Here is a 14,347-nt window from a genome sequence, read left to right as displayed (position 1 = left end):
GGAAGGGGAACGGCGAAGAGGGTGCTCGGGGCCAGGGGGGCGGGAAAGAGAGAGATTCCATTTAACCGCGGATAAGCGAATTCCCGGGCAATTCGGTTTCTGTGAGCGGGGGTTAAATAAATTCGTTGGCCCGGAGAAAATGAGATATCCAGGTCTCTGTTTTCGTCTAACGAGCCAGGGCACGGGGCAAAAATTCCTGCACATCCTGCCGAAGAACTCCAGTTACGTTTTTATCTCTTATCTCTGATATAGGTGATCAACTACGACAGTCCTCGGGGCGGTGTATCGGTGATCACGGAGAAAGGAGAAGTTACTACGTCGTATCTCCTGGTGCAGCGTGCTCAGCGTGCAGATAGCGGCCAGTATACCTGCCATCCCAGTAATGCTAATACAAAGACTGTCCTGGTGCACGTACTTAACGGTATGTACTCTGTAAATTCGTTGGAACTTCCGAACTCCGATAGGAAGGAATTCTCTTGCATTCTGTTGATGCGTTTCGTGAGTTCAGCTCGGCCCGCAATATCAATTATCGAAAGTGAAAGTTGGTCGAATGGATAAGCAACGTCCACGAGTTGAAGTTCAAATCAGGTGGATGGAAAAGAAATAGAAATATCGAATCGGCGCGGCTGACGCGCTTTTAGGATTGAATATTCCAGTCGCGTTCTACAGTCAATCTTTTTCTCTATAATAGATTAACTTTGCTCGATGCAAGCTGTGGGTACCTACTTTACCTGCAAACATTCACTCCTCTAATGAACGCGTGAACGTAACGGAACGTTGAGCATCGTAGACACAGCGACGGCAGTAAACGCGTTAAAAGCTGTACCTGCTCGTTGAATCTGTTCCTTTTCAAAAGTTGTTTGAAGATCTTAAGACCACGTTCTCACGATGAAATAAATACAAAGCCTGTTTCCGTCGAGCTGCCACTGCAAATGAGGGTGATTTAGATCGTAAAATATACAGGCAGCTTTTCTTTTATATCGGTTAGACGTGAAAAGGATTAAGAAAAGTGACTTCTCAAAGCGCGCGTCAAGCAGGATAATTTTAATGTTTATGGTGGTGCATATAGGCGAACAGGGTTAGGTGGACTATTAACTGAGAGAAAAATTAGAATATTAATAGTGAAAATGTTGCAGATACAAAATAAAGGAAATTTAACAATTGCTAAAAGAGCTATGAAAGAAGCTTCTTTAAGAAAAAATGCCAGAACTGGCTTGGAAAATAGACCAGGAATTTAAAGCGACATAACTTCCTAAGGAAATCTATTTCCTTACACACATAAACATCATAGATGTATGTACATGTATTCTCACCCTATGTAATATGATATAACGTTAGGAAGCTGCAGTTAACTCGATCATCCAAGGTATTCCCATATTCTTTCTCGTAAAGCACATTCCACTAAAGTGGTAGCTATCTGAAGGCATCCGGGCACAAAATTTCACTCTACAGCGGATTGAAATAATTTCCCACTGATCTATAACAAAATATTATCCCATTAAACAAAATGCACAGTGAGTCCACGATTTCCCAGTATTTTCCACTGTCTGTTCCATTATCGAGTGGCATATTTCAAGATTACTCGATCAGGATAATTTAACAAGTACGTCCTGAGGGAGAGTGAAAAGAACGGCGAAAAGAAAGTTCGCTCGAGGGACAGAGAGTTTTCGCGAGTTTCAATTAACCAGTTCCGTTAATGAATCCCCCGTTAAAAACTGCTTCGTTGTCGTAATCGTGTTTCATCCTCGAAGCACAGTCTCTTCCCTTTCGCGCGAAGGAAAAACTGCCATCCCGATATATTTCATAACACGAGTCAACTACTTCCCTTCCTCGAACCCCTAACTGTCGGGCCATTTACACGAAACGAATGAATCCGATCGCTCTCTTGGCAGAAGATAACAGTCTTAGCAAAAACCACTCGGCCAAGCGAGAAGAGTAATTAAAGAGATTTCTCAGGGTGCAGCGCGCTGAGCTCAGCCATTGTTGCACCGCCCCGTGCAAAACCGTGGCCCCGTGTGATAGCCTTAGAAAGTAGAATTCGGGATTAGGGCGGCAGCGGGAATATATATGTGTCTGACAGAGAAAGATAAACGTCTATCGGCGTCTGGCAGGGGGATTTATCATAAAATCGATATACAAGGTGGTCCATTCGCCATTGCTATTTTAATATCTTCGATACTGTGGACGTTAGTGAAACATTTGCTTCGGAAACATTACGCGGAGGATCGTCGTTAGCTTTCTTTTTGAACGGGATATTTCAGCAATCTGACGGTTTCAGAGAAAGAGAAAAATAGGCTAGACAGAAGTAAACTGACAGCAATAGACTAAAATATAGTTGCTGATAGAAGTCTACAATCTGTGCACGTCAAGAGTACAGTAGACAGAAAACGTGTGCTCGTGATTTTCTTTGTCACCCTATTGTTTATTCAAATAGACACGAGACTAGGGGAACATTTGCTATTCAAATGAGGCATGTGAGCAAATGTAGGTGAAAGGGGAAGTGCCTAGTAATGATTGCAATTTTCACCTCTCGTTACAATTACGTGGGACTTATGTTTCCTTCCTCAGAATGGGCAAATTTTCAAGTTTTCAAATCTTTAAATTTTCAAACTTTTGAATATTCAAATTTTCAAATTTTCAAACGTTTGAATGTTCAAATTTTTAAATTTTCAAAATGTTGAATTTTCAAATATTTGTGAGTCTTCCTGCCGGTATTTTTAAACCCGAAAAATGCAGTAGAAGAAGAATCAGGCACTTCTACACATTTTAGCTGAAAATGCACTAGAACGGAGGCTGTTGGTGAACAGTATCTCTGATGGCAAGCGCAGGGGTTGCCGGCACAATTTGTTTCTTCCATAGGATGCGATAGAGGTTCTTCAGACAAGTACAAGGACCTACAGGAGGGCATTGAAGGCCACTTTAACCCTTTGCGGTCGGAGTCCCCACGGGATCGTGAACCAGCGAACTCGTAGCTACTCCGTCGTTGCAAAACATACACGCTGTACACACGTACAGGAGCTTATAGTCTAAAGGACAGGGCACTCAACAGTTCTTTCCCCAAACTCGTGTCACCTCTGGCGCGACATTCAGCCGCAAGGGGTTAAATTCTAGCAACGAGACTTACACACTGATGAGGCGAATTAGCTGCGTCGCTGAGCGTCATAATCACTGGATACTGAGAGTACTGGAGTATCAGTGCGTCCTCAGACTTCTCCCGACGATACTAGCTGGAATCCTGGCGTCGAAATACTGCAAATAATTGGAAGCTTAGAGGGGCTTCAGCTGCGGGAAGACATCCTCCCGTCTTCTACCCTTATAGTCGTGATCGTAAAGTTGTTGAACATTTCATGACTCTGGAGCCTTTGAGAACACGCTGAATATAGTCCTGTGAAAGGAAGAATTCGAAATTCCCAAAGTACAGTATTTTTCCCTCGAACGAGCTGACTTAACGTTATTTACCGAGTCACCCAGTATATCAGTACCAGGGAAACAATTCCAATAAGACGACGGATGCTGCGACGGAATTCAATTTGAATTTTAATCATTGATCCACAGGGGAGCACCCAGCAGCCATGCAGCACGGTGGTCAACTCAGGCTGGCAAACCTGCCCTTCGTAATGATCTCCACGACCCTGCTGGCTTTCCTGAATCATCGTTATTGAACGTGCATTCGCGAGATGACGAACAATCTCGTCTATAATTATTCATTGATCTGTCCGCCGAGTTGGAAATCGTAGAGGTGTGTTAGGAAAGCGTGCTAGACGTGAAACGTTTCTTGTCCTCCGCGTAAACCTATGTACTACCACAGGAATACTTCCTGTCTCTAACAAAATGTCTAACAATAGTCTCGAAGGTATCTGGAAAATTTCAATAAGAAGATTCGAGCGAGCAGCGAGTTTCATGATCGTTGGTTCACGCGAACAGATCGCTCCGTGTCCGCTATTTGTAACGCTTTCAGATTAAATCACGTCGTCGCCAAGTAGCCGCTTTCCAAAAACCTGAAGAGCTGAAGGGACACCGTGTCCACGATTCACGAGGACAGGCATCGTGGAAGTACGCGCGTGACGTTGCAGGAAAAAACGAGGGGATAGCAGTGAAAAATGGCGCGGCAAAGTGATCTCGTTTCGACCTAAGGAAAAAAGGAAACGAGATTTGCAGGGAAGGTGAGGGTGGAATTGGACCAGGATGCGGCACCATCGAGTGCTGAATGTATTATAAGAAAAGTAGTCTGTTGTAACGAATAAGATAGGAGCCAGATGTACAGGGTGTCCGAGAATTATATTATCAAATGATTCCTAACACATAGACTTCTCAAGTTCTAATTCCTCAACGAATTCCAGCGCTTCTGTTTTTTACGTCACTTCATAATTCTTCGCTAAACTACGAAATGTTTCCCTTCCAGTTCTCACAATTAAATCTTACTTCCAGGACACCCTGTATAAAAGAAGCAATCGATGATAAAAAAAAATTGTATGATAAAATTGTTTCGTTGAAACGAATCGTTCGATACCGGAGGACGGGAAGTACGATTTTATTTGCTGTGTTGCGGTTATAAGACAATACATTGTACTTGCCAAAGCAAAGTGTACGAATTATCGTTGTTGAGAAGCGAATAGGATTTTTAATCGTTCCGTTATTACAATATTTAGCTGTATAGACTATGTTACGCTTCGAAAGGGCGGGGAACGCTAGGGATTGGTTTGGTCGCGAGGGGGGATGACCGACAGGGGCGTGAAAATCGTCTTCCACCGCGTAAATTGAGAATCCGGATTAAAGGGCCCACATAAATCTGGATTATCTTCGAATTCGATCTGAACGTCCGGTGAATCGCGCTTTTTTCAGCGAAAATAAAAAGTATACGCGAGAAAGGGCACGGGAAAGGTAAGCACAGGACATGCGGCGTTATTGGCTAGGGAAACACACCAGTTATTCTTTCTTTCTCGTTCGTTTTGTCTAATAATATTTGCTGTGTTCGAAATATACGGGCGATTTTCGGGGAAGGGGTTGAAAACGTATACCGGACTATGTTCGTACCGACGTCGTACGAAGCTACGAAAGATATACGGGTCGCTGTAACTTCGGAAACTATCGCTAGTGTTTCGGAATTTGCTCGATCGACAAGATCAAATTGGTAACTCGTTGGGTGTTTCGAAGCGCTTAAGAGCGTGATGCCAATTATGTATGACGCGTGGGAAGGATGTTTATCGACGTTCAAGCCTGGTTAACAGCGTGGTTAGGAGATTTCTGTATACGGTACACGACGAGCCTTCGAATTTTCGCACCTGAGGAGTTACGAGGTAATATTAGTGAACCTATAGATTACTTGTCCTTATACGAGTATTTTTTGGATAAAGCGGTATTGATTCGTGACGAGTTTCCGAAGGCAGCCAAATAAATATTCTAACGAGAACATAGTCCTATGATTTAGAACTCTGATTGAAGGGATATTAGCGGCGACTTTAAAAGCAGTTATCGCAGCATAGAAAACGTTAAACTCAAAACGTAAGAAATTTAATCGATTAGAAATGATGGATGCTATATAATTCGTATATTCGGTTTTAAGTTTCACGTTGTCTGTTCTGCAATACTTTCGGAGAAACAGCTAACACGATTTTTTGGGCATCTGAGCTCAGGGTATACCTCTACATCGTTTATCCGGTGAATGTAGAATCGCAATTTATAAAGTGTTCATCGTGTATTACGTATTTCGTCGTCAGTGTACACAGCATCGTAATAATAACACGAAAAAATCAGTTGTTAGCATTGTAATTACACTCATTGTACCATAAAGACAGGCTACAGTCACAGGATTCCAATGGAGATTAAAAAATGTTCATCCACTGTTCAGCGAAATATAAATCAAACATACAGACGTGCTTAGATTTAATTGGACGCGTGGACCTAAATTGAGATCGTTCTAATTGGACCAGAATAACGACTGTTATATTTTATTTAGATAAGTTTTCAACGAATAAGCATTAATTACGTATGTTGTTGAAATCTGAACTTTCCTTCTATTAATCACTATGAGTGGATTTTGAGCGAATGTGAATGTAGAAGCAATGTAAAATGAATGGATGAACAGAGTGAAGATATTTCAATAATCAAAATGAGAGAGATCAATTCTAATGGTTACACAATGTTTCAAGATTAATCGCAATGTAGTTTAAGCTCCTTGTATAAGAGAAATGCTGTTTTTGTTGTAGTTGAAAATTATTTATGTTGGACACGATATACGATTCTTTTGCGTATGTACATCCAACAATTTCTCTGATTGACTTTACAAGATCGAAACAAAGATTGTCAATCTGTAAACAGGAAAAAATAATTTATAATATTAATAATAAAATTTTATCATGTGTAACAAACCGATTGTATTTTTCATTTGTGTTGCAAATTCTCTCCTTTTTTAAATAATTACACTGTTTTCAAAGGATCTGCATCGTTTTCAGATACATTCACTTTTACAGATTTATTTAACATATCATGTAGAGTGCATGCAAATATTTTTAAATAGCCGCGTTCAGAATCTGAATGATTCGTTAATATTACACTGGTTCCTTTATGAACTACATCCAACACATCGTGATGTAACATTTCTCCTGTGAGGTATAGATCCGCTAAAATGTTTTTTAAAACAGTTGTTCCAGCTCCAGCACAAAGTGCAACAGTATTAATGAATCCATCTAAAATATAGAATAAAATTTCAATATTTGAATATTTATAACATACAAATCTGAGCGGCAGATTCAATACCTGTTTTGTGAGCACGGGCCAATCTAACGTGCTTCAGACCAGTACGTTTTTTCACTAATTGTACCGCGTCGTCGATAGAAATTTTTTCTTTTAGAGTGCACAGTCTTCCATACCCATAATTCTCATTAGTTTTATTCACTTGTATCGGTGAGCTACTCTCAAGTACTTACGTACACACATAATTAATTACTTGATTGATAAATCTCTTGAAAATATACTATTTTAAACTTACCATTTTCAAAGGCCGAGGCCAACCAATCGTTTACGCCACCTTTCACCGAATCGAATGTCGTATGTGGAGAATACACAGCTATTTTGTTCTCTAAACATTTGGCCACAATTCTCTCCTATGAGAATAATAATTTTATAAAAAAGTTATGATGCAACAGTACTTTAATATTTTAAAAAATTACATTGTTTTTACTACCTTCCAGGATCGTGTTGTTACAGATTTCATAGGTACAAATATCAATGGATGATATGTAATTATCATATCAGTTTTCAAGTCCAGAGCTTCTTGCATGACATCTTCTGTTAGATCGTTTGTTAAGAGAATTTGTGAGACTAATTTTGCTTCTGTGGGTTCAACAAGTAACCCAACGTTATCCCAAGAGTCAGCAAGAGATAGATCTGCAAAATTTTGCAACGCAGCTACAACTTGCTCCAGAGGAACCCCAGGAGTATTAAGTTTCGCGTTGTTCATTGTAGCTGTAGTAATACTGTAATGTCTAAATGCAGTGTAGAATGCTAAAGTGTTGTAGCTTCCCTTTAGTCCAGTAAAATATTTATACATTTAACCCTGAAAGTAGATAACAAAATGCAGCATGTAATTAAGATTATCTTTAGTTCTTTCATGACAAAAGTTCTTTTATGATAAAAGGCTTTAGTAAAATGAATTTTAATTTTGTGAGTGTGTTTATTATTAAAAAATATAATTACATAATACAATTTATATGTATCCTATTCATTATAAAACCAAATTTTCACTAAACTATCATCACTAGCTGATGCCAGTTGTCCAGGAACAGCAGGATTCCATTGCACAGAATTTACATCTTGCGTATGTGCATTGTCTATTGAACAAACCATTGTGAAAGATGGCTGATGAGGATCGGAATCACTGTCCTCCTTAAATATTCTAATAATGTCATCACCACATGCTGTCACTATTAAACCAGTCGTTTTACACCAATCAATGTCATAAATTGTTCTTGTATGATAGCCAGAGATTGTACACACACACTTCCAAACAGGTTCATTGTTTATTGTAGCTACACCAGTTTCATTGCCAGGCTTGTACTCTTGCCATATTTTCACTGTTTTGTCATCACTACAGGTTGCTAAACGACTACCAGTCTTATCCCATGCAAGGCTCCAAACTGTTGATGTATGAGATGATAATGTTGCCACGCATGACCAATCATTGTCCACTGCATCCTCCTTGAATATCTTTACTGTGTTATCGTAACTGGCAGAAGCTACAATCTCTTCAGTGGGATGCCACCTTACCTGTCAGTAGTTTTATTAATGATTATTATTGTCATGGATATACATATTTTATTTTGATTGTCCAGAATATTAATATAGAATTAATGCTTCAGTAATAAGTATGGTACTCTTACTATTCACTTACCTTCTTCACATCCTGAGTATGAGCATTAATAACAGCAGCACAATCGTATCCATCATCAACCACTTCCCATATCCAAACAGATTTATCTCGGCTACAAGTAGCTAACAACTGACCATTACAAGACCAAGTAACACTTTTCACTTCATTTTCATGTCCCTCTAACGTTGGAATACATTCAAATTTTCCCGATGTTTTGTCCCATATAGCAGTTGTTGCATCAAAACTAGCAGATGCTATGTAATTCCCACATGGAGACCACGCTATTTCTCTAATGGTTCTTGTGTGTCCCTCGGTAAGAATAGTTTTTATAGCCCATTTAGGTTCTTGTGGCCCCCATATAATAATTGTTTTGTCTTCACCACAAGACGCAAGACAAGTGCCTTTAGGATGCCAACAAACATTCCACACCCTTCCCCTATGTCCACTTAATGTCTGTTTTAATTCCAATACACCCATCTCTACCTGCAACAGTACAATGACTTCTTAAACTTGCACAGTCATCACTAATTATGAATTACTAGAAGAAAATTTATGCACCACTATGCACTAATGGATTTGATCTGTCGAAACCGTAAAAAGCGTGACAGAAAGCGATAAGGAAATACAGGTGTGAAATGTTTATGCATCATTCTTAGTATTAATAAGTAAATTTAAGGTATACTTCGAATATGAGTGATACCTTTATTGTTAACATATAAAAATTTGTTAATACATACGTGAAATGAGATCGATCAAAAATAAAAAATTATGAACAACGTTTATGGAAATCGATAAATAGTACTTACGATATACGTTGTGAATGTTTTTTAGTTTCACTTTGTAGAGGAATGAATTATCAAGGTGCTTGATGTTTTGCATATGATTCGTATGTAATTTCTATACCTGATATACGCAATGATAAAATGAAATTACTTGTCGTGAGATATCACGTGCGCCATATAACCACGAACGAGTTCTTGGTAAGATAAGGAATCCTTGAAAACTTATTCACTTCTACAAACACGTTTTTAAATAAACTACTTTCTGAATTTGTTTATTTTCCTTACTAGAATAAACAAAGTAAATGTTACATCTTATATAGAAGCAATACAAGGATTCTAATGAGAAAAGGTTATTTGGCGGAAAGATATAAAATTGTGTAAACGTGTAACATCGAATATTAATTTTTTTATTAGGAGTTACAAAAATAAATCATATGGCATGGCACAGATTATTATTTAAGGAAATGAAAATATTCATAATTCAAATTTATTCAATATATTTGGTCTTCTTACACATAAATATAAAACAATTAAATTAAAATTCACTTATAGCTATAAGTATTTACAATGATTATCAATCTGATGCTGTATTGTATGATGTTGACACTGACAATGCATCTGCATCTGTTAAGGGAAGCATTCTAGTGCAGGAATCAGGTGTCCTAAAAGTTAATAAATGAAAAAATTATGACTGTAATATCTTTTTTAGGAAAATTATTTACTGTATTAATTTAATACTTACACATCTTTTAGTAAGTGTAACACATGTTTATGCTCAATTCCTTCCAACCATAAGTTTAATAATTCTTCGCGCTTGCATCTCAATAACTGTTTACAAGCATTTAAGTTTTCTTTAACTGCATGAATTTTTTCTCTAGAAGCTGTTACCTTTTCCGATAAAGCACTGAAAATCTATAATATAAAAAAAGTAGGAAAACAACATTAATATCCATAAAAAGTAATGTTTCATAATGTAAGTTAATTTACATTTACCTCCATAACTTGTGTGAGATCTTGATCATGCAGTGATACTAATTCGTCAAGTCTTTGGTCACTTTTCTTATATTCTTTTTCAAGTTTGGCTTTTTCTATTTCTCTCTGTTCATTAGTCTCACTTGCTGATAAAGCACGTATGACAGAAATCAGTAAACCACTCTGTAAGAAATATGTGTTTAGAAGGATATGAAACTAGTGAGAATTAACTATGAAAAACATGCAGAGTATTTTATTATTAATATTTGTATTTATCTAAAAAACTGAGTAGACTTACAGTTTCTTTGGTTGGTTTAATACCTCTAGGAGGTTTAGTGGGTGGTATGGAATTCATTTCGTATTTCTTTTTGATGAAAACACGGTAAACAAAAAAATAATTATTCTTTTTTCTTAATTAAATCCTTATGTCTTACACAATTAGCTAAATACTTTTCTGTTTATCGTATAGCGTTTCTGGATAGGTTATATTATGGTACGCAAAATATAATTCGTAAAAAAATCATAATGTTTTAGAGATAATTTCTTAAAATATTTATTGAATATGATTACAAATATACGAGGTAATTGTGGTTTATATTGGAAGGAATTGTTACTCTTGCCACTGATTCGTAGACGCGGTAATACTTCGAATGACAGACAACATAGCAGCTGATAAGTATGTATCCATTTTTAAATCACATTTCGCAATGGTAAGGGTATTAATAAAAAGAGATGATTTATCTAAATAAATTTAACAATTCTGTTTATTGACATGTTATTTAACATGATCTTAAGATATGTACATCTTCAAAATTATTATATAGTTTTTTAAAATATTCATTTGTCATAACTCATAACTAGAAATATTTAATCCCTAAATTTTAACAATTGTAATTTTAATAGAATTCAATTGCTCTGAATATTATATTTAATAAAATTGCTTTGTTGTTGATTTTGATAAAGAATTATAAATCAGAGGAAACGATTTCGTATTAGCCTTACTCAGGGAAGACAGTAAATAAATTTTTTTTATAAGATAATGTTCAATTGTAGTCAGATGTAGTAGCAAACGTATCACAGAATTTGTTGTACAACTGCATTATATGGTGTTGTCAAGATAAGGCCTATTATATTTATGTTACACGTTGTTTTTTAATTACATTACTCAAAATTTAAATAAAAAGATAGGAATTATGCTACAATATTTTAAAAACGGTTTATAGCAAATTTTTAATATAAACTCAATATCTAAAAGTTCAATTGTACAAAGTTTGAAATTTAATACATTTTTCGGCGTTAAACGTGATTTGGTAATTTACAATCATTTCGCCTATATTTTCAGTTTCAATATGCTGAACGCATCAACTCTCTATATTCAACATTTGTACATAAATATTACATTACGAAAATTGCATTGTAATATTCTGTTTTTGTACCTGAAATAGTCTAATATGTTTCATAATGCCTTCTCCTTTATCCTATTTTTTAAATAATAATATTCTAACTAAACAGTGCATTTGAAAACGTGAACTAAAATTAATTATTGTCCACACCAAATAAATCATGAAGCTGTGCTGTTCACAAATATCAATAACTTAGGAACAAAGTATAATGAAATAAAATAAAGAAAACAAAATGTACTTGGTGTGTAATAAATTAGATAATACCAACGTTTTATAGATTACTTAGGAATGTATACTGCAAATTAAAAATTAGATTATTTGTGAATGATTACTTCTGACATGTAACTATTGTTTCAACATGATAAAATATACATTAGAACAAAAGACTGCACATTCGACTTTACATCTGTGGTAACTGATCAATGGGTGTTGCAAATCTGAAATCTTCTGGAAATAGTTTTCCTGCATGTGGATACATTAACTTGTATGATTGTCTAATCGTAACATCCGCTACACCAGCAATGTCGCCAATTTCTTTTTGTGATCTCTTATCCTCTGATGCCTGAATAATAATGACATAACATTAAAGAATTATACTAACATATAGTGTATACATAATTTAATGTATTTAATTAAATACCTGTGATGCCATGTATATTGCAGCAGCAGCAATTGAAATGGGTGATCTTCCAGGCACAATATCAATTTCTACCGCTTTCCTCGCGATATGTGTAGCAGCTCTTTGTACCATATTAGGCAAACCAAGATTAGAACAAAATCTGGACATAAAGTCTCCTGTAGTAATAAGGTCTACACTAGTTTCAAGTGCTTTCAATATTAACTTGAAACATCTTCCAATTTCTTTTTTACTGATTTTGCTAACTGCACAGATCTCTTTGAAAGTACGTGGTACACCTTCCTGTCTACAGGCAATGTATAAACAAGCTGAGGCAATGGCATCATTTGCACGACCTTTTAAGTTTTTACCATCATGCACTTGTTTAAACAAATTATTAGCTCTGTCAACAATAGTTTTAGGCAGATTGATACGATCAGCCATTCCATTAATCTCACGATAAGCATTAATTAATGCTCTATCTGAACTGCTCATCTAAAAATCATGAAGTTTATTAAATATTTGGAAATGTTACAGATAAGGTGATAAGAAGTTTGACTTACTGTACGTCTATTCTGGTATTTTGAAGCACCAAAAGCATCAAATGAAGCTGCACCAGTTCCTGGGCCAATCATAGTGGATAAGTCTGAGCCATTGAGTAAAGGATTTTCTGGACCACCGACACGAGATGGATCCACACCTGCTTTCTCATTGCTAAATGTTCTCCATTCTGAACCAACATCTATCACCCTATTAAAACAAAATTAAGAAATAAGATATCCAATTTTCCTAAGTATATTTTGTTACACTAATAATATTTACCTATCCCCCACAACTAATCCACACTCTGAACATATTTGATCCCCAGCTCTATAGTCTTCGATGAGTGGTGCATCTGGATGTGCATAACAACAAACTTTGTTTGTTTCATGTCTGCAAGAAAGAACTAAGAAAATGTATACCACATATTAATGTATATATGTGTGCATAGCATACAAATAAATTTCTATCACCATGAGAGCTACATTTCATAATTCGCAACAATTGTATATGTATTTGTTTGTAAAAAAAGAAAAAGAATGTGTATGACTCGCGTGCAAAGTACCACAACAGCAGAATTTTTATGATTGTAAGGACAAACGAAGCATCTATAAATCTGAGAGTTCTATTTCATTCGACAATTAATTGGGACCGTGTCAAAAATAAATAAACACTGTCAGATTTCATAACCACACTCACGTAATTATTTCACTATCAAATTGAACTCCATCTAAATATGGAACAATGATAGTCTGCCAAACAAGACACTATAACAGGTGCTATCGATGATAGTTTAAAAATATTAAACGAGACCTCCGTAAAATTTACCTTGACGAACTTGCCATATTTCGGATTCGTGTTTTTCCACTCTGCCGCGTATGTCAATGCAGATACTTAATGCACCTGCGTAGATGCATAAATGTGCATTGTGCCATGCATAAAATAAATTAGATTAAAGCCTGGTACACAAAGTATACCGAATTAACGTTTTCAAAGAAAATCATCTTTGAACTTGCACAATAGTAATAAAAAAAATATGTACGTACTTAAATTAATTTATGATACTAGGTCTATTTTATACTATATTAATAAATCTATATAAAACAATTGTTTATTTGTTCCTTTCTATTGAGTATAAATTTCTTTATTCCCTAACTCCTGAACTATAAGTAATTTGTTTATAAATTCGCAATTTGAGGATGCAGAATTATTATAAGAACCCTAAAATATATATAACGTTAGAATTGTTTATTTATTACAAAAGAAAACTATTTACAAAATCTGGTCAAAATTTGGTTATTTTCTCAAGGGCTGTAATATCAGGAAACGGTGCGCTTTATAAAACAATTCCTCAAATGTTTAATAAACGATAAATTAACAATATTGAAATGCAAAATAGTAGCAGACGACCTTAATTAATAATGCACAATGTGTCTTTATTGATAAAATAACATAAATCTGCAAATAAATAAATTAAACTCTCTTATGGGGCACTGGACCCCTGTGATACGGCCCTTACGAAAAGTCACTGGCGACAACTTCGACATCTAGCGGCGATCCACGAACTAACATTCTGGGTAAGGACCGTGTCATCAGGGGCCAATGCCCCTTTGATTAGAATTTCTAAAATCATTAAAGAACTATTAACGAATAATATTATTATGGA

The 14,347-nt window shown here is 36.0% G+C and overlaps 5 protein-coding genes across 7 annotated transcripts in view; 1 reads left to right on the top strand and 4 right to left on the bottom strand.

The window, feature by feature from the left end:
• Window positions 1-12,806, top strand: part of LOC143184130 (neurotrimin) — a 35,054-nt gene extending 22,248 nt beyond the window's left edge. Inside the window, exons 5-6 of one of the 2 annotated variants that reach the window (XM_076386163.1) lie at window positions 253-421; window positions 12,679-12,806. In XM_076386163.1, the coding sequence (XP_076242278.1) occupies window positions 253-421; window positions 12,679-12,728 (219 nt within the window). In that variant the 3' untranslated portion in view covers window positions 12,729-12,806. Of the gene's footprint in view, window positions 1-252; window positions 422-3,555; window positions 3,684-12,678 lie in introns of those variants that run through there. The other variant, XM_076386153.1, reaches the window with a different exon arrangement.
• Window positions 5,751-7,800, bottom strand: LOC143184123 (NIF3-like protein 1). Its single transcript, XM_076386140.1, has 5 exons — window positions 7,696-7,800; window positions 7,184-7,555; window positions 6,989-7,103; window positions 6,757-6,921; window positions 5,751-6,686 (listed from the first exon to the last, which is right to left on the bottom strand). The coding sequence occupies exons 2-5, from the start codon at window positions 7,547-7,549 to the stop codon at window positions 6,418-6,420; spliced, it is 915 nt and encodes a 304-aa protein (XP_076242255.1). The 5' UTR covers window positions 7,550-7,555; window positions 7,696-7,800; the 3' UTR covers window positions 5,751-6,417.
• Ciao1 (cytosolic iron-sulfur assembly component 1) lies at window positions 7,659-9,329 on the bottom strand. 2 transcript variants are annotated; one of them, XM_076386106.1, is made up of 3 exons: window positions 9,175-9,329; window positions 8,390-8,851; window positions 7,659-8,265 (listed from the first exon to the last, which is right to left on the bottom strand). In XM_076386106.1, exons 2-3 carry the CDS (start codon window positions 8,843-8,845, stop codon window positions 7,717-7,719), a joined length of 1,005 nt encoding a protein of 334 aa, XP_076242221.1. In that variant the 5' UTR covers window positions 8,846-8,851; window positions 9,175-9,329; the 3' UTR covers window positions 7,659-7,716. The 2 variants fall into 2 exon arrangements, with proteins under 2 accessions (XP_076242221.1, XP_076242231.1); XM_076386116.1 differs by lacking the exon at window positions 9,175-9,329 and adding an exon at window positions 8,927-8,985.
• Sec8 (exocyst complex component secretory 8) lies at window positions 9,631-10,793 on the bottom strand. The gene is made up of 4 exons (XM_076391454.1): window positions 10,421-10,793; window positions 10,144-10,305; window positions 9,893-10,062; window positions 9,631-9,812 (listed from the first exon to the last, which is right to left on the bottom strand). Exons 1-4 carry the CDS (start codon window positions 10,475-10,477, stop codon window positions 9,725-9,727), a joined length of 477 nt encoding a protein of 158 aa, XP_076247569.1. The 5' UTR covers window positions 10,478-10,793; the 3' UTR covers window positions 9,631-9,724.
• Window positions 10,957-13,573, bottom strand: Tfiib (transcription factor IIB). Its single transcript, XM_076386128.1, has 5 exons — window positions 13,510-13,573; window positions 12,964-13,074; window positions 12,705-12,891; window positions 12,166-12,636; window positions 10,957-12,087 (listed from the first exon to the last, which is right to left on the bottom strand). The coding sequence occupies exons 1-5, from the start codon at window positions 13,524-13,526 to the stop codon at window positions 11,926-11,928; spliced, it is 948 nt and encodes a 315-aa protein (XP_076242243.1). The 5' UTR covers window positions 13,527-13,573; the 3' UTR covers window positions 10,957-11,925.
• Window positions 13,574-14,347: the final 774 nt, after the last annotated feature.

The sequence above is a fragment of the Calliopsis andreniformis genome, chromosome 2 (assembly GCF_051401765.1).
Source record: "Calliopsis andreniformis isolate RMS-2024a chromosome 2, iyCalAndr_principal, whole genome shotgun sequence".
Lineage (NCBI taxonomy): Eukaryota > Metazoa > Arthropoda > Insecta > Hymenoptera > Andrenidae > Calliopsis > Calliopsis andreniformis.
Note: the sequence above shows the minus strand (reverse complement) of the source record. Positions and strands in the feature narration are given on the sequence as shown.

Bases quoted from the DNA above. Each gene is read 5' to 3' on its own strand.
- LOC143184123 (XM_076386140.1), bottom strand. From the start codon at position 7,549: ATGTATAAATATTTTACTGGACTAAAGGGAAGCTACAACACTTTAGCA. The intron at 7,104-7,183 runs GTAGTAAAAACA...TTATTCTCATAG, and splicing joins TAACAACACGATCCTGGAAG to GAGAGAATTGTGGCCAAATG. The intron at 6,922-6,988 runs GTAAGTTTAAAA...TGTGTACGTAAG, and splicing joins GGCCTCGGCCTTTGAAAATG to TACTTGAGAGTAGCTCACCG.
- Tfiib (XM_076386128.1), bottom strand. The intron at 12,637-12,704 runs GTAAGTCAAACT...CATGATTTTTAG, and splicing joins AATACCAGAATAGACGTACA to ATGAGCAGTTCAGATAGAGC. The intron at 12,088-12,165 runs GTATTTAATTAA...ATTATTATTCAG, and splicing joins CAATATACATGGCATCACAG to GCATCAGAGGATAAGAGATC.
- Ciao1 (XM_076386106.1), bottom strand. From the start codon at position 8,845: ATGGGTGTATTGGAATTAAAACAGACATTAAGTGGACATAGGGGAAGG. The intron at 8,266-8,389 runs GTAAGTGAATAG...AACTACTGACAG, and splicing joins ATACTCAGGATGTGAAGAAG to GTAAGGTGGCATCCCACTGA.
- Sec8 (XM_076391454.1), bottom strand. From the start codon at position 10,477: ATGAATTCCATACCACCCACTAAACCTCCTAGAGGTATTAAACCAACC. The intron at 10,063-10,143 runs GTAAATGTAAAT...TTTATATTATAG, and splicing joins ATCTCACACAAGTTATGGAG to ATTTTCAGTGCTTTATCGGA. The intron at 9,813-9,892 runs GTAAGTATTAAA...ATTAACTTTTAG, and splicing joins TTACACTTACTAAAAGATGT to GACACCTGATTCCTGCACTA.